Raw genomic sequence first — 18,031 nt, 5'->3', positions numbered from 1 at the left:
TGTCTTGCTCACGGACACAATGGTAGTAAGTGGGATTTGAACCTGGGTCTTCTGGTCCATAGGTGAGTGTTTTACCGACTAGGCTACTACCAGCCCAATAGTCCTTCAAACTCAATTACTACACTGTTCAAATACATTTTTGTGCTCCATTCACACACACAAAAGAAATATATAACAGAAGAGACACATAGTGGTTCCCTTTCTTCCTAGTTCCTGTTTGCAATGCCGCTACTGCATGTACACACTATGGGCCAGTAGGTGGCGCTCGGTTTCTTTCGAATCGTGTTCGTCGCCGAGCAGCACCACCAAAGAAGAAGGACGAATCTGCTCATTCCACCGTATTGTCTATTCGCCGGTAAGGATTAATTTTGCTTTATGCATGATTCATTTACTTTTTATGTACGTTCCGTATCTGCTGTATTTTTGGTGGAATCCCCCGATATCCTCATATACGCTTGCATGTAGATGAATTCAGTGAAGGGTTGCGGAAATCACATGATCAGAGCTCCAGACTGTCATTTCGTGAAGGTCTGTGAAGATGAACTCACAGAAACCTATCCACATCACTGTGCGATTATTGCAAGGCCTCCTTGTGATGGAAACTGAGGACAAGTTGCATTTCTCAGAAAATCTGAACTGCACTTTACATCAGCAAGTCGAATCCTTAATACTGACCTCAGACACTAATTAAGTATACTAATTAAGTGTAACCAGTATTGTAAGCATTGAAGCTCCACTGTGAGGGTTTTATTGCTGGTGCTGGTACACGGGGCCAGGAGGAGTTTCTCCATCGACCCTTCTGACTACTCCTGGCTCCTCCTGACTCCTCCTGATTCTTCCTGTCCCCCTGACTCCTCCTGACCCCTTTCTGACTCCTCCTGGCCCCATCCGACTCATCCTGAGTCCTCCTCGCCCCTCCTGACTCCTCCCAGCCCAGTCTGACTGAGGAGTCAGGGGGCCCAGGAGGACTCAGGAGGAGTCAGGGGGGTCGAGGAGGAATCAGGAGGAGTCAGAAGCTGAGCTGTGCTCATTAGGACATTGTGCTTACTGTTGTTTGACAGCACAGATTATTTTTAGAAAGGCCCCAAAAGAGTCAGAGAGATGACAATTTCTGAAGCCCCAGGCAGGGAAAAAATTGGGTAATTTGTCTAATGTTTCACGTAACAAATATCCCAATTATAATAATGACAACAATTGTCTATCAGTTGAATTTAGTCATTATACTTTTTTTTTTTTTTTTTACTGGAACCTGATAAATATTAGCTATTCTACTCTATCTGCTGCTTGTTTCCAGCTTTGTTTTTTTGCTTCCCCTTTTATTGTAAAGAACTTTGAATGACATTTGTGTGTGAAAATGTGCTGAATAAATACACTACCATTCAGAATTCCAGATAATTTAGAAATATTTTTTTTTGAAAACAAGAAATTCAAAATGATTAATATCTAGTCATCATCAAAAGTAATCAGGTGTACTGATAAATGGGTTTCTAGCAATTAGTGAACCTTTTAAATTAACATGTATTAGTGAAAACAGCATCCACTGGAACTCAAAACTAACTGTTGCTGAGTCATTCCATCATTTACAACCATAATTAACAAAGATATTTACAGTAATTATTTTACTGTAATTTTACTGGATAAAACAATTGCTTTAATATTGCTTTTCTGACTTTTCTAAAGATGTTACATTTGCTGCATACATATGTATACATAAAAACAGACTTTAAAACATTTAGCACAGCTAGTTATCCTAGGTTTTACTAAAATGAGAGTCATATTTGTGGCAAATGTTGAAGTTGTTCTGTTTCTTTTTGTCCCCTGTATGTTAAAGGGGGCTGACGTGGAGCCATCATGCCAGACCTGGGGGAGGAGGCCATGGACCATGCTGTGGCTTTGGCCAGGAAGGCGGGAGAGGTGAGTGGATGGGATGAGGTCTGGCTCCTGTGTGTGTGGTTTGTGCTCATTTTCAGATTTGTTTCTGGCAGATGGTCAGGGAGGCACTGCAGAATGAGAGGTCCATAATGTGCAAGAGCTCCTCCGTCGACCTGGTCACACAAACAGACCAGAAGGTGGAGCAGCTCATCGTCAGCTCTGTGAAGGAGAAATTCCCCACACACAGGTATAGCAACAACTCATCAAGCCAAAGACCTCCAGTAGGGCTCTGGATACATACTGCTGCATTAACCGCTGCATTAACAGATGCTTAACAGTAAGAAACAGATGCTTGTTCCTATGTGCATTTCAGCTTCATTGGTGAGGAATCCGTGGCTGCTGGACAGCCGTGTGTCCTCACAAATAATCCTACATGGATTGTGGATCCAGTGGATGGGACCACTAACTTTGTGCATGGGTACAACTCACTTCCACTCCAGGCTCCAACGTACACTACAGTTTTGGCCCCCCAAAACAAAACATAATTATAATAAATGAAAAGCAAAAAAAAATAAAAAAATCTAAAATTATATTGCCAAAAAATATTAGAAATGCATAAAATATTCTCTAGCATAATTATATAACAATATTTAATTGGTTTAAATTATATGGCTGCATTTAATTAGGTCTGACTGTGGTATGCTGGGACAATGGTAAAGTTGGCCAGCTTTGCAAATATGTGACCATGATTTTGTGGTTAAACGAAAGTGCTACCAAATATCCATATAAACACACTTTTTTTTTGTTGCAGATACCCATTTGTGGCTGTTTCCATTGCCTTTGCTGTGAATAAAGAGGTGAGAAGCCAAGTCCTGGTGTTGGAACTGGGATTTCCACCAGATATTTTAATGAGCCTCAGACAGTGAAGTGTTGCGTGTGAACCATTCCTCGTTCAGCTCCACATTTCACAAATCAACATCGACTGTGCTCTTTACACCAGAAACTGCCAATGTAGACCATGCAGAACTACGAACAATGTTATTAAAAAGCAGCTTGCAGTGATTTGGGGATTTTGATGTGAACTGTGTTTGCCTGGCAGCTTGAGTTTGGGGTGGTGTACAGCTGTCTGGAGGATAAGATGTACACAGCTCGAAAGGGAAAAGGAGCCTTCTGCAACGGGCAGCCTCTACAAGTGTCTGACCAGAAAGGTCAGGCCCACTTTGAATGCTGAGCACCTGCATGACAGGATATTGTGTGAAGGAATCGTGTTTTTCTTCATTATGACTATGAAATTCATAATGGTTTTCAGAGATAAACCAGTCAATCATTGCCACAGAGTTTGGTTCCAACAGAGAGCCAGAGGTTGTGGACAAAATCTTTTCCACCATGAGGAACATCCTTTGCCTACCTGTCCATGGGTATGAATCATCCGGTTATGTTATATTCCTGATTTCTATCAGCTACTGATGAATGAACAGACAGGGTCTGTGAAGCTGGTAAGAGACTCTCTATGCTGGATCTCTCCCAGGATGCGGGGAGTGGGCACTGCCGCCACTAACATGTGCCTGGTGGCCTCCGGCTGTGTGGAGGCCTACTACGAAATTGGCATTCACTGCTGGGATGTAGCAGCTGGTGCCGTGATCGTCTCAGAGGCAGGAGGACTGCTGATGGATGTGGACGGTAGGCAGTCCAAAATACTCCCTGTATTCTCTGAGGTTTTGCTCCCATAGGCCAAAGACCTTTTATAGTCATTTACTTTTCTTATACGGCAGCAATAAAACTGGTGACTTGAAGGTCTTGAATATTAAGTACTTATCAAAAAGGAAAAAGAGTAAGCACTATTATTTTAATAAGAACTCCACTGATCTGTATGAGGTGCACTATGAATAAATAGATTATTCATCACAAATATCAAGTGTCTTTTGATTATCCTATGTTGTTTTATTTAAGTCAAAGCTTTGGGTTATTAGTACATGGAAGATTGTCAATGGTGTGATCTGTGAGGTTAAGCCATGTCCAAGACACCAGACGGAGTGATTGCAAACCCAGCTTGATTGCCTCGCCTTCAACTTTTTTGCTGAATAAGCTGCCTGAGAATGAAACAAGGTCTTAATTTCCATTTTCAGGAGGACCACTGGACCTCATGTCAAGAAGAGTTCTGGCTGCAAACAATAAGACAATTGCAGAGCGAATAATTAAAGAGATTGAGGTGTTCAAACCCACAAGAGATGATGCTCCTATGGACAAGTGACTAGTTTGAATTGCCATTCAATTTATTTGTTTCATTCTGATGTACAGTTTTCTTTTTTGCACTGTTCACAAGAAGTACATAAGAAGTATTTTGTAATTTGCATTGTTATATATAATTAGATATATTTAGAAATAAAATGTAAAATCAAAGTTATCCAATTGCTCTTCTTTCTTCACTGTTAAAAAAATCTTTCCATCTTTTACAAACTGTTACATTAATATATTATTAAAATATCACCTATGCTTCACATCATTTCTGTGTGCCTTTGGGAAAGCTCAAACAACTCTTGTTAAAACATTGTGCAAAACAGTGCGTAGCTTCGATGCATTCATCGCACCCGTATCATGAAGACTTGGGGTTGAAAAAATTAAACATTAACACTTTACAGTCATTTTAAATAAACTAATACAGTGTAATAACTACATAACACCACCAGTAATGGAGACAGTGTAGTCACATGGCCAAGATTACAATCAAACATGTTAGTGAACAGAAGTTAACCCACACAGACCCTGTGACATTCACATGCGGAAACACAACAAATGCCTGGGTTCGGCATCACCAGGACAACTCTACCGGGAGCTCAATCACATCATGATAGGTAAAAAAAACAAAAAAAAAAAAACCCTGAAATAATAGTAACACCTAGAAGAACGTTAATTAGCCAAATTTGAATAGTATCCTGGCTGGCGTACGTTTGCCAGTGGCACCATGCTTCAGCGAGGCCATCGAAATAAACGGCAACAGTAACAGTTTTAAATGAGGAGGGGGGGCAGTTGTGTACACTGAGCGTGCACAGCGCCTGATGGTGGTGTGTAATGTATTTAGGCGTCCCTGAGAATACCAATACAGCACCTGAAGTACCGACTACACAAGACCAAACTAACAGTAATGTATCCCTTCACTGATGAAACTTGCCCGTTTAGTTTAGTTATTAGAACAAAAAAAATTTAAACAAAGGGTGCAGATGAGAATGTGGCATAGGCCAATGTCAGCAACAGGGAGTTCGAAATGTTACACGTTTGTCCCTCGCAGTTTGGCGCCACGTCTGAGCATCAATTGTTCAGCAGAAGAAGAAGCTGGGCGTCTTCTGGAAGGCCTCTTGCTGGGTTATCAGGAGCAGCAGACCTCGGGGGTCTCTGTGAAAAGGATGGGAGGGATTCACCCCTCACGGCCCCGTGGAAGGAGCCTCTGGCCAGACGCACTTTCTCTGTCAGAAGCTAAAGAGCAACACAACACAGATGACAAGCAGATTTTCATCTTGTTCTTATTCTTATTGCTTCATCATAACAATAAACTTGTTTTGTTGTAAGCATACACAGCTGATGGGCAAAACCCAAAACAGCACAGACCAGCATTGCATGTTCTGCTGGTGACCAGGAGGCCTGACCATCTCATGTGACTAAGCGCACACACACACACACACACACACACACACACACACACACACACACAAAGTTCACTAAATTAGAGGTGTGAGAAAATATTATTCAATACTTACTGAGTTCCAGAGTAATATACTAAGTAATATACTATACCACTATACTAAGCAGAGTGTTGCTAGTGACAGCATTACATGGATTATATGGATTTGATCATGTTTCACAAGGAAAGCAGCAATGCTTGTGGGTACTGTTTTTTTTTTTGGCAGGGTAATATACACATGAAACCAGGATAATATACACATGGAACCATCTGGAATGGCACTCAAGCCTTGACCCGCAGTGCTGTAATAGTGCTGCATCACACCACCTGTGACGCTCCAGCACTTCCTGTCAGTTCCCGCCACCTTCCCGGCCCGTGTGCTACGATCACACGTTACACACACCTGTCGGAGTCGCTCCTTGTAATGTTGATCGGGCTCCTGCGCCTGTTGCTGTGGAAACAGGATCCTCCATCGCTGTAGCTCGGTAACAATCTCTGGGGTGTCGAACAGGACAGCTGGGTCCAGGCACTTCTGGTTGATCAGCTCTACCAGGCACTCCTTATAATGCAGCCTACAGGCGGACATCACAATCACTGGAAAGATACACTCCAGGCTTCAGGTTACATCTGGAGAAATATCTATCTTGCTATCGGGGTGTTTAACTCAGGCCTGCAAATTGTGAGCTATGCCAAGGGGCTATCAGTGAACTAACGGAGCCTCATCTTTCCTTTACAAGCCATTCAATCAGCACTTCAGTCCTGAATAGCTGGAGAGGCTCCAGGTATGTTGGTCTCTATCACTGGATATGAACTTCACCTTGCTGTATTTGTAAGTATCTGCTTGGACTTGGCACATTTTTCATGTTTCCAATCCATTTTCAGTGCCCCGTCGACTGCCCGTGTGCCGTAGCAGAAGCGCTGGGTTTGGGTTTAAGTGTGTTGCTCAGGATCAGAGAATATGTGATAAATTATTCAAAATGGAATACGTGCCAACATTTGTACAAGCAACACTGGACTCGAATGGAGGTGTGCATGCAGATACACGTACAGCGGCCACTCACATGCAGTAGCCTCTATACTCCAGTAGGGCTGGGCGGCCACATGGTTCCTCCTTCACACCACTCATCTCTTTGTGCTCCAACACTCCACACACACCTGATGCACAGGCACACACGCCACATCTAGTCAAACATATTCAAAACCTTGCTCACATAACATATAGTGTATGTTCTTTTTTTTTTTTAAGCAAATGGAAAGTTCTACACACCCCTCCAGTTCCTGGCTTCTGCTCCATGAGTAAGTTGGAGTAAGAGAGGATGTGATACTTTATAGAGCTGGATAAAAATAATGAAAATTAAGAATGTATTACATTAATTACTTTAATTTGTGCACTTGGAAGAGATGGGTCTTCAATAGACTCTTGAAAATGGAGAACCTCAAGGAACCTCCTACCTGTAACAGTCTCTGCAGCCTCTGAACACTCCAGTCCCTCAAATGATACAGGCAGTCCCTGGGGTGGTGAGCATGAAGCCCTTTAACCCCACATTCAGTGGAAAAGCTGCATGCCTGAAGAGACATATACAGGGTCAGGTCCATTCAAAGATATAGGGGAGGAAAAAATAAAACTGGAACATCTGAAAAGGACTGACTTACTGTGCCCAGAAGGAATGGTCGACCGCAGCCTCCACAGAACTCATACTCACACTGAGTGCATTTGAAGTGCAAACATCCCCCCTTGGACAGGTAGAACCGAAACTTGCATTTTGGGCAATCTTTGAAAACAATTATATATATAAAAAACATAAGGCTAATTAATGGTGCTGGAAAAACTACTTATCAAACAAATGTTAACTGGCTATATACACAATAAGATATAATCATATATTGACTGTTATTAATTATGCATTAATAGTTAATTATGCATTGGCCATTAGAAGCCAACTGTCTAAATTGCTTTTACCGGCAGCAAGTCATACCTATTTTATTCCTGCTCAGGAGGTTCTCCAGCCGTGCATTCTGGAACTCTGGGCTGTTGTGCAGCACCCACTCTTTGAATTTTTCACAGGAAACACCCTCATGCTGGGGAGCCCACTGATACACACCCACATCCACAACAGAAATGAATGACTAATGCGTTTGTAAGAGCTTTTCCATTTGGGTTATGGTTTATGGATAATTTCCTTTTCATCAAATGGCTTTGATGGGTTTCTAATGCATCTTGGACAGTGCACTTGTGAATATACATCAGTCAAATGTCTGGACACACCTACTCTGTGGAAACTATGAAAACAGATGGAGGCCATTCTGAAGAATCAAGTACAAAAAAATATAGATTTAGTATTTTTTTGTAGCAGGGTTGTCTATTTTTCTTTCATGACTGCTTTGTTTACTATAGTCTTTATCAAAAGCTGCTTCATGATGCTTAAGAAATTGTTAAACCATAAACTTTCAGGACTTCTCCATTGTCTATCTTAAGGTGGTGGAGAGAAGCCAAGATTGTGAAATGCTACAATCAAGGCAAAATGCACCCACTTTGGAAAGCCACAAATGTTAAAATTGCTTTGTTTGTTATTTTTTGTTTATTACATGAACTCACATAGTCCTGTATCTTCAAAAAAAAATGCAAGACCCATAAATAAGTAGGCGTGTCCAAACCAATGAGTGAGTATTTTAGTACTTCTTTCCTTGGGACTACACTTTGACAAAATGTAAAGTAGTCAGATTACAGATTGCATAAGAGTGTCAATTTGCTGTCATCTCAAAATAACTAAACACACAGCCATTAATGTCTAAACCGCTGGTAACAAAAGTGAGTACACCCCTTAGTGAACATGCCCAAATAGCCATGTGCTCTCCCTGGTGTCATGTGACTCTTCAGTGTTACAAGGTCTCAGGTGTGAATAGGAGCAGGTGTGTTAAACTCAGTGTTGTCCTTCTCAAGCTCCCTCATACTGTTCACTGTAGTTCAACACGGCACCTCATGGCAAAGAACAAAAAAATGTTGCTCTACATAAAGATAATCTAAGCCAGTGGTTCCCAACCTTTTTTACCTGAAGCCCCCCTGCCTATGTCCAAGACAAGTCAGGACCCCCCAACCCCAATTCTTTCCTGCATACACACAAAAGAACAAAACGATTAATTACAAACTTTTATTTGCTAAACAGTAAACAATAGTTGTAGGTTTGTGTTCTTATTCTCATTTTTTTACACTTCAAGGTATATAGAGTCTATATCAGAGCTGTAATCGGTAACTAGACCAGACCAGAATCACCTGTTATGCTTTGTGGTGTATTTAAATAAATGACAGTTACAGAGTCAGTGTTTATACTGCTCCATTTCCATACAGCCATGAGCCTGTGATTTCTTGCAATGTACAGCTTTTTAAAAGCCCGACCACTAAGAGGGAAAGGGAAATTAAAATATCATTGTTAGACGCTTGCCTGTTTCACATCCTCAGCATCCATTTTCGCATCTCTCTCATGATAAATAAAATGCATCAACTGAAGATGGTGGCAGAGAATTGCAAACCAAACAAATATTTAATTAAAAAAAAAAAAAAAAAAATTTACAACATACAAAACACTTTTGCCAATCACCACAACAAATTTACAAGCAGCGAATCATATGGAAAGGATTGATACTATAGACCAGCAATTTGTATTTTCTGACCGCTCCTTTAATGGACGAGCTTGACCTGATTGGACCAGACTACGTTCCAAGGAAAGATATAGGAAAATATTTACAAAAATGTGAGGGGTGTACTCACTTTTGTGACATACTGTAAATGTGTGTGCATGTGTAACAGCACTAGACAAAACACACAAACTCATATTTCCTTGTACATTCTTTGCATTTGGCAAAATAAAGGTGATTATGTTTTTTTTATTGTTCAGAGCTGAATTTGTATGCACACTGCTAATAGGTTTGTGAATGGGTGTATGTGATTTAGTGCAACCAACCGGATTCTTGCATTTGAAGCAAGTACTCTTGCCGCAGCTGGGGCAGTCCATGCGGAGCCGGTCAGCTTCATGCAGCACACCAAAGCAGCACTGGAACAGGAACAGATCCATGTGACAGCGTTAGTAAGCATGGTGACTGGGTGTGTGTATTACATGGTGGAGAGTCCTCTTACATGAGCACACCAGCGAAAGTTGGGCATCTCCTGCAGGGCCTGGTCTCTAAGCTTACTCTGAAAAAGCTCATGGATCTGGGGGTCAAGGTAGTGCCGGATCTAAAATAAAAAAAAAAAAAAAAAAAACTCACAGATTGTCAAACAGAGGACATTATATTTGAGACTTATTTGAAAAATTATTAGGAAATGTAATAATTGATAACAGCAATAAGAATGTAAAGGCATAAAGGCATTTTATTTTTTGGATTTGTGAACACCGCAACCAGTAATAAGTAAAATAATATGCATTATACGCATAAATACAATATTCATTGTATTTTATCTTAAGTAATAATGTTATTATTTGATTTATTAATTTTCCTTCCAAATTTTTGGTAATTTTTAGCCTTTGTCAACTGCAATATTTTCGGTTTCTTATTTGAGGGCTGCATAATTCGGGAAAAAAACGTCACTCATATGCCTTGTATAAATGAGTGAGGTACTTTAAGAGAGAAGTGCAATTGTACGGTATGGGTGTGGGTTGGAATGAAAACGGAGTAGGACCTATGAAGGTGTGAAGTTTGGATAAAACCCTGTGAAAAGTAATAAGCCTCCCTGCAATAATAAAAACTCTGTGTTTATTTGGCTCACCACCAGCCATGGAAGAACAGGAGTTAGCCAGACATGAGATGAACAATCCCAGTAGAAGTCTATATTTTCAGTAGAATCTGTGGGCAGAGACCCTGAGTCTGTTCAGTAATCAGTACCTGCTTTTAACTAGTCCCTTACATGGCCACCTATTGAGATACTACAACCATAGCAAGAAATGTCAGTAGGTACCAATTACAGTAAAGTAAACTAGGAATTAGACACACAATAGGTCAAATTAACATTTAAAAAATTAACATTTCATAAAACTATGAACATGTGAAACACTTTTACCGTGTTTGCTGACTGCTCATTTACTGTGCAAGCCCAACCCTACAAATGATAGAAATTGAGCCCGAACCCAGGTGTGATTTACAGGTGTTTTGCGTTGCACTGACTGCTGCTTTATGACTGGGGTCTAATTCGTGCCGTGACGGAACTTTTTCCCGCTACTTTTATGGAGCTGCTTCCTTGCACACACCCATATATTCCTTAAGCCAAAACACATTCACAGGTAGACCGACTGCTGGACCTGTATGTTTGGCCAAGACCAAAGGTCCACCCCCTTCCCTACCTCTGATTGGCCTTTGATTGCACCTCTTAGATATACTGTCAGGTCACTGGACAAACCTGGTTTTTATTTGTAAATTTTCACAGACATGTTGGTACGCCGGAAATCTGGTGTGGTGCCTGAATGCAATCAGGCCTGCACTAACCATTCTAAGCTATTTTCAGTCTGGACTCTGAAACCTTCAAGTAACCTGTCCAGGTAAGATGTCCAGGAAAAAAAAGTGGTTAACTCATCAGTCACTTTTATGGACAGACATAACCTTTTATTAATATGGCCAGTATCTGACCTTAGTGTCCAGCAGGCTGAAGTACTCGGCCGACTCCTCGGTCCCGTGGGCTCCGCGCACATCAGGCTTGTTGCAGAGAGGACACACTGCATGCACAATGCTCTTCTCTTTAATGACGGAGGAGAAATAGGCCTTGAAGCAGTTCTCACAAAAGGCACAGGAGCAGTGAGTCATGGTGATGATCTGAATTGAAAGAGAGAAAGAAGGAAAGAAAATAAAGAGGGGGAAAGAATGGACTTTTCTCAAAGGGTCTGCAGAGACGGGTTTTGTTAGAAAGTCAAACACAAAATGCAGCTGAACATAAAAACTCTGCAATGGCAAACATCCTATTATGAAATGGCCAGCCTCTGCGTATTTTGCTTTGCTAAAAATGTTTTCAAGGTCAAATTTTTAGTAGCATTTCTTCCACTGATTGTTTTCATTGCTTTATTGAGCACAATACTAACCTGCATACTGATGCCCTTAGACCTTTCATATCCACCCACTGTTGAGTGGATTTTAAAAACCATTTTATCCCAATAAAAACGTCTGTGTATCTAACTCTAAATGAAAACAAGGAAGACAATTTTTCTGATGATATTTGAAGATATTATGCAGGGTTATATATTAGAAAATTATATATTGTTATGCGTGATGAAGGTTGCTCTTGCTTAGTAAACTGTAAGCTTATCAGCATCTGGGTTCAGCATCAGCATTCCTACCTTGCTGAAGCATACATGCTCTTGGCAGATAGGGCACTCATGGGAAAGGTACTTCAAGGCAGATGGCAGGTCCTGAAATGCCTGCACTGCCTCCAGCACGTCGGCAGGGCTGAAAGAGCGGCCCTCCAGGGTCAGCAGACTTCTGTACATGTCCGCCTTTTCTCCAACGACCCCCGCTGGTACCTGTATCTGTGCACAGAATGCAGGCAAGATTATGACAATCTGGGATATTAGAAAGAGAAGTGAAAGTGAAGTGATTGTCATTGCGATACACTGCAGCACAGAACACGGTGACACAACGAAATGTGTTCTCTGCTTTTAACCATCACCCTTAGTGAGCAGTGGGAAGCCATGACAGGCACCCAGCGGTGCAGTGTGTGGGGACGGTGCTTTGCTCAGTGGCACCTTGGCGGCTCGGGATTCAAACCTGTAACTTTTCTGATTACAGGGCCACTTCCTTAACCGCTAGGCCACCACTGCCTAGACTATACAGGGAGTGCAGAATTATTAGGCAAATTAGTATTTTGTCCACATCATCCTCTTCATGCATGTTGTCTTACTCCAAGCTGTATAGGCTCGAAAGCCTACTACCAATTAAGCATATTAGGTGATGTGCATCTCTGTAATGAGAATGGGTGTGGTCTAATGACATCAACACCCTATGTCAGATGTGCATAATTATTAGGCAACTTCCTTTCCTTTGGCAAAATGGGTCAAAAGAAGGACTTGACAGGCTCAGAAAGGTCAAAAATAGTGAGATATCTTACAGAGGGATGCAGCACTCTTAAAATTGCAAAGCTTCTGAAGCGTGATCATCAAACAATCAAGCGTTTCATTCAAAATAGTCAACAGGGTCGCAAGAAGCGTGTGGAAAAACCAAGGCGCAAAATAACTGCCCGTGAACTGAGAAAAGTCAAGCGTGCAGCTGCCAAGATGCCACTTGCCACCAGTTTGGCCATATTTCAGAGCTGCAACATCACTGGAGTGCCCAAAAGCACAAGGTGTGCAATACTCAGAGACATGGCCAAGGTAAGAAAGGCTGAAAGACGACCACCACTGAACAAGACACACAAGCTGAAACATCAAGACTGGGCCAAGAAATATCTCAAGACTGATTTTTCTAAGGTTTTATGGACTGATGAAATGAGAGTGAGTCTTGATGGGCCAGATGGCTCCAGTCCGACAAGGTGGAGGTGGAGTACTGGTTTGGGCTGGTATCATGTGGGGCCTTTTTGGGTTGAGAATGGAGTCAAGCTCAACTCCCAGTCCTACTGCCAGTTTCTGGAAGACACCTTCTTCAAGCAGTGGTACAGGAAGAAGTCTGCATCCTTCAAGAAAAACATGATTTTCATGCAGGACAATGCTCCATCACACGCGTCCAAGTACTCCACAGCGTGGCTGGCAAGAAAGGGTATAAAAGAAGAAAAACTAATGACATGGCCTCCTTGTTCACCTGATCTGAACCCCATTGAGAACCTGTGGTCCATCAAATGTGAGATTTACAAGGAGGGAAAACAGTACACCTCTCTGAACAGTGTCTGGGAGGCTGTGGTTGCTGCTGCACGCAATGTTGATGGTGAACAGATCAAAACACTGACAGAATCCATGGATGGCAGGCTTTTGAGTGTCCTTGCAAAGAAAGGTGGCTTTATTGGTTGCTGATTTGTTTTTGTTTTGTTTTTGAATGTCAGAAATGTATATTTGTGAATGTGGAGATGTTATATTGGTTTCACTGGTAAAAATAAATAATTGAGATGGCTATATATTTGTTTTTTGTTAAGTTGCCTAATAATTAGGCACAGTAATAGTCACCTGCACACACAGATATGCCCCTAAAATAGCTAAAAATAAAAACAAAAAACATTCAGCTTTGATATTAATGAGTTTTTTGGGTTCATTGAGAACATGGTTGTTGTTCAATAATAAAATTATTCCTCAAAAATACAACTTGCCTAATAATTCTGCACTCCCTGTAGACTATAAAGGGATCTGTTTATGGCACATATTAACAGAGCAAGTGACATTATGGAGGACGTGGGAATATATCAGCTCTACAGTCGAAAGCACACAAATAAATCAATGTGAACACAGAAAATCAAGCTATAGTTGATTTGCTGAAATAACACTCTGTGTGGGGCCATTATTTCCACTGATCTGTTACCTGCTTGACACTCATACCTGAGAGTGGTTACATGTCTTCACCTGGATTGGAAAGTGTTGCTCGCTCACAGTGAAAACTCGCTCTGACTGCCTCAACACTTGCTGTGCATCTGAAGAGAAAAAATTAGATTATGTACCATTACCTATTTTCCATTTTGTATGTAAATGAATTTAAAGTATATTTTATCTTTACTGAAAAACCATGTACAGCTATCCTAACTGTTTTTTTCCTCAGTACAGCTAAAATCAACCCATATGGTTTCATTGAACTATAGCTGTGGATTCCAATAATCAGTAATATTCATATTAGTAAACAGCCTCCTGTGTGAAGTAAATATGTAGGTAAATGGGACTACTTTACTGTATTGTAATTTTGTGTCATAATGGCAAATATTCGTTACTGGCAGTACTAAATGAAGTCATGTGTCATGACAACACAGCATTACAATCACTACGTCAATTTGGCGGCTACACACCAAACACCTCTACCAGCCCAGACCGTTTTAGTCATGCCAGCTAATTCCTGAACACATCTACAGAAACCGGTTTCCCCACAGTGCAGGCACCTTTTGCATCCCGGAATATGACGCAGGCTTGGTTAGGCTGGGTGGTGGGGTACTGCACATGCACAACCTCACCTCCCCCGTTCTGTCTACGCTGGAAGTAGATGGTCAACTTGTTCTTTATCTTGCTGGGGGAGATACTGGCAGGTAGGTGGTCCACCAACACACTTTGCCTGTTTTCCACCAACCCACCAACCTCGGCAGAGAGTTCATCTGACCCTTTTCTGGACTGGAGAGCGTCTTTAAAACAAAGCAGATCACGCCTCCTCAGTTTTAAATATGGGGCATTAGACTTTACACACTGGTTGTAGTTTATAAAATACAAGGTCCATCAGATATGTAGAAAAGTATGTAGAGAACTGAAATGAGAATTTCTGATATACTTACCGCTGTCTTTGGTCCCCAAATGGTACATATTAATAACTTTCTCAAGCTGAAGGCTTTGAAAAAGGTTGTCTAAATCTTCAAGACTTGAGGGAGTGGTACTTGGAGCTGAGGGGGGGGGGTTATTTAACAGGACAAGATACAATCAGGAACAATTTCCAAAAGAAAGTATTTAATGTAATGGACCATGTAATCGGCACAAGCATAGCCCTCAGAAACGAGAACATTGCTTACCAGGGGGACTGGTGAGAAAGGGGTTGGTGGACTGCGTGGACTGAGTCCCAGTCTCACCGAATGTTATACCCATGTCCAACAGCTCCTGGGTGTATGATCTTTTTGCTCCAGATTCTATGGCTTCACTGCTAGAAGGAGACTGGGTGGACTTTGCACTTATGGACACAGCTATAAAACACAATGTACCAACAGTGGATAAATGGAAGCTGATAGAAACACAAGTGCAGGTGTGACTCTGCATGTTAAATTCATGTAAAAACGGAAGAGCAGGAACTCACAATTGCCGCTTGGCTGTGCCAGTGCTGGGTTTTGCAGAAATAGTCCACTGCTGGAGCAGGGCCAACTGAAAAAAGAACAAGGTACACTTTTTTAATATATATATATATATATATAGGGGAAGATTATTGAAATGGATAAGTGTCAGAGAACTGAAATAGAAAACCACCAGTTGTAGGTGGAGCTCGGCCCTTGGCTGGAGGAGCTTGATGATGGAGGGTGTGTTGGAGCCTGGGCTAGCGGATATGTTGAAAAGAGGGGTGTCTCCCTCTGAAATGCGGCACGCATCTCCTCCAGGACTAATGACAGGCTGGACCACCCCTGCCCAGTGATAAAAAAATTTTAAATAGGCGATGACCACATTCTCCCCTTTTAAAACAAGAGTAATTAAAGCAGTTATTACAAAATATCTGATTCTATCTATGATAACGGCATACTTTGTATAGATCATATATGTAACAGGACACTGTTTTTTAAGTCAAAGATGATATTTTTCTATGAGGCAGCTGATACTTCTCACAAGTTAACAACTTCCAAAGCCAGGGTGTCTCCAGAAACAATCAAATGCAAGAATGCAAGAATGCATTAAAATCTCACAATCTTCCAGTTGTTGAGGCAATGAAGATGCACATGGCCACTGGTGTCCACACAGCTGCTGTTGGCGTTGATCACCATGGAAGAGGAGGGACACACATAGCACTTGGGGGGGCTCTGGGGGTGACTCTCGTGGATCCAGATGGAGACTGGGATGTTGTACAAGATCCCTTTAAAAATTCATGAAGACACCGGCTTAGGGCAACCACAGCAAAATGTGAAAATGATAATGGCGTGGTTCCTTTGTGTAATTGGTGGCGAGGAGAGAACAAAATAGAGAGAGTGAGGGAGAGAGGAAAAAGAGAGAAAGGCAGAGAGACAGGTGGATGCTATACCTTCATGGGGTATAGGAATCGTACCAGCCAAATAAACCAGCCTTTTCTTCTCATTGTTTGGGTACACTGGAGCAAGACATTTTGAAGAAATCGTTAGCAAAAAGGTTGACGGGCAAAGAAAGGTGATCGAAACTTATTTATTAAAGGAAATTTCATAACATAAATGTCCTTATTCATAATAAAATAGTGTGGAACAGACATGATGCACAAAGAATGAAAAAATGTGGTGCGTGTGAGACTGCCTTATCAAAAGATGACATAATAATATTTACTCCTGACTTTGTACAGTTTTATTTGGCTTCACTCTCATTATACTGAATGTCACTGCGCCCTGATGGCAGAAGGGAAGGGAAGCCGTGCAACACGAACTCACGGTAGAAGTCAACATGCAGGTGAAGCTCTGTGTAAGCTGCAGTCACGCTCCTGACGTCTGCCAGAACTTCATCAGGGAAGAAGTACGTACACTGCAGCAGGAGAGAGACAGGATCAGGATATTATGTGTTCAGCAGACGACAGCCGGCCATTGATTATGGCGGGGTTCATGGCATAAGGTCGTCTTATTCTAACCATCGCTGAACAATCTATAAATGGCCATCACAGTATCTTATTTACATGTGACATGTTCAGAAACCACTGCCCAACTGTGAACTGGCAAGTTTCCTGTTTGGTGTTTGTACAGTTGTTGAATGTGTGACAGCCTTCCTTCTTGTTTGCACTATTAATTATGAATTTGTGTAGTTTCACGCTGCTGTTGCTTTGCGGTTGTGTACACCTCGCAGTTTTCAGAAGAAATATCTTTATTTGAAGGAACGGCGATACCGATCACGTGGCGTAGCCCCGCCCACTTGTTTTTACACCCCGCGTTGGAGCAGGAGTACGGAATGGAAAGCCTTGCAGAAATCCGCAGAACCTCGGGTGGAAAACGGCGTTCGTGTCCGAGAACGCGCAATGTGCGCAGCCAGGGATCCGCGGCGGCAAATGACAGGAACTCCACCCACTAATAAACGCGGCGATTCACTGCACTGCGTACCAGAGCGAACATGACAGCGCTCTGCATCCTCCAGAAAAGAAAAAAAAAACTCTCTCCACCTGCGGATGCACGGCCGTCACGTAATCGGCCATCTCTCACCCATCTCAAGCGATTTAGCGCTTAAAATAAACGAGCCAGGCGGCTTTACTAATCACCTACCTCCGCCAGGGTCTCGTACTCAAGTCCAGGAGCCACCCGTGGCATTTTTACACCAGCTCCGCCGGTATCTATGTGGCTTTCATGTCGGCGACGACCCAAGCAGGACAGAAGTGCGTGAACACCGGCGTACTAACTTTAATGCAGCCATTAGCAGCCTGGCGAGTTTCGCCGTCTCGGGACAAGCCGTCACCGGAAGCGTCGCTGCGTTAATAGGCGTGAGGCGGCGCGACTGTCCGCCATCTTGCGTGTGGCAAGAGGAGGCAAACGACCTCATTACTACTGTTTACCAATGTTGTAGGGTGTAAAAATATAATGATACATAGCCGAAATGTGTCTTTTCTAATACGTTCATTGTAAAAACAACAGGGCCATTTTCATTTGATATTGTGCACTTTGTAAGTATTTATGCTAACTCACCAGTACACTTACAT

At 42.0% G+C, this 18,031-nt stretch overlaps 2 protein-coding genes across 4 annotated transcripts; one reads left to right on the top strand and one right to left on the bottom strand.

Annotated features, from left to right (window-relative positions):
* Positions 1–253: 253 nt before the first annotated feature.
* impa1 (inositol monophosphatase 1) lies at positions 254–4,276 on the top strand. 2 transcript variants are annotated; one of them, XM_028977820.1, is made up of 9 exons: positions 254–355; positions 1,832–1,914; positions 1,986–2,119; positions 2,246–2,350; positions 2,684–2,729; positions 2,972–3,080; positions 3,182–3,290; positions 3,401–3,552; positions 3,999–4,276. In XM_028977820.1, exons 2-9 carry the CDS (start codon positions 1,852–1,854, stop codon positions 4,121–4,123), a joined length of 843 nt encoding a protein of 280 aa, XP_028833653.1. In that variant the 5' UTR covers positions 254–355; positions 1,832–1,851; the 3' UTR covers positions 4,124–4,276. The 2 variants fall into 2 exon arrangements, with proteins under 2 accessions (XP_028833653.1, XP_028833654.1); XM_028977821.1 differs by lacking the exon at positions 2,246–2,350.
* Positions 4,125–17,824, bottom strand: LOC114788884 (uncharacterized). Of its 2 annotated transcripts, none has more exons than XM_028977818.1 (21): positions 17,601–17,824; positions 16,785–16,875; positions 16,412–16,477; positions 16,080–16,246; positions 15,652–15,803; positions 15,485–15,549; positions 15,207–15,374; positions 14,976–15,080; positions 14,592–14,828; positions 14,044–14,135; positions 11,866–12,054; positions 11,165–11,347; positions 9,681–9,779; positions 9,508–9,597; positions 7,525–7,639; positions 7,202–7,320; positions 7,001–7,114; positions 6,816–6,882; positions 6,610–6,703; positions 5,952–6,120; positions 4,125–5,343 (listed from the first exon to the last, which is right to left on the bottom strand). In XM_028977818.1, the coding sequence occupies exons 1-21, from the start codon at positions 17,643–17,645 to the stop codon at positions 5,179–5,181; spliced, it is 2,592 nt and encodes an 863-aa protein (XP_028833651.1). In that variant the 5' UTR covers positions 17,646–17,824; the 3' UTR covers positions 4,125–5,178. The 2 variants fall into 2 exon arrangements, with proteins under 2 accessions (XP_028833651.1, XP_028833652.1); XM_028977819.1 differs by having other exon boundaries at positions 14,664–14,828.
* Between the last annotated feature and the right edge of the window lie 207 nt (positions 17,825–18,031).

This window comes from Denticeps clupeoides, chromosome 4 (assembly GCF_900700375.1).
Source record: "Denticeps clupeoides chromosome 4, fDenClu1.1, whole genome shotgun sequence".
NCBI lineage: Eukaryota > Metazoa > Chordata > Actinopteri > Clupeiformes > Denticipitidae > Denticeps > Denticeps clupeoides.
Note: the sequence above shows the minus strand (reverse complement) of the source record. Positions and strands in the feature narration are given on the sequence as shown.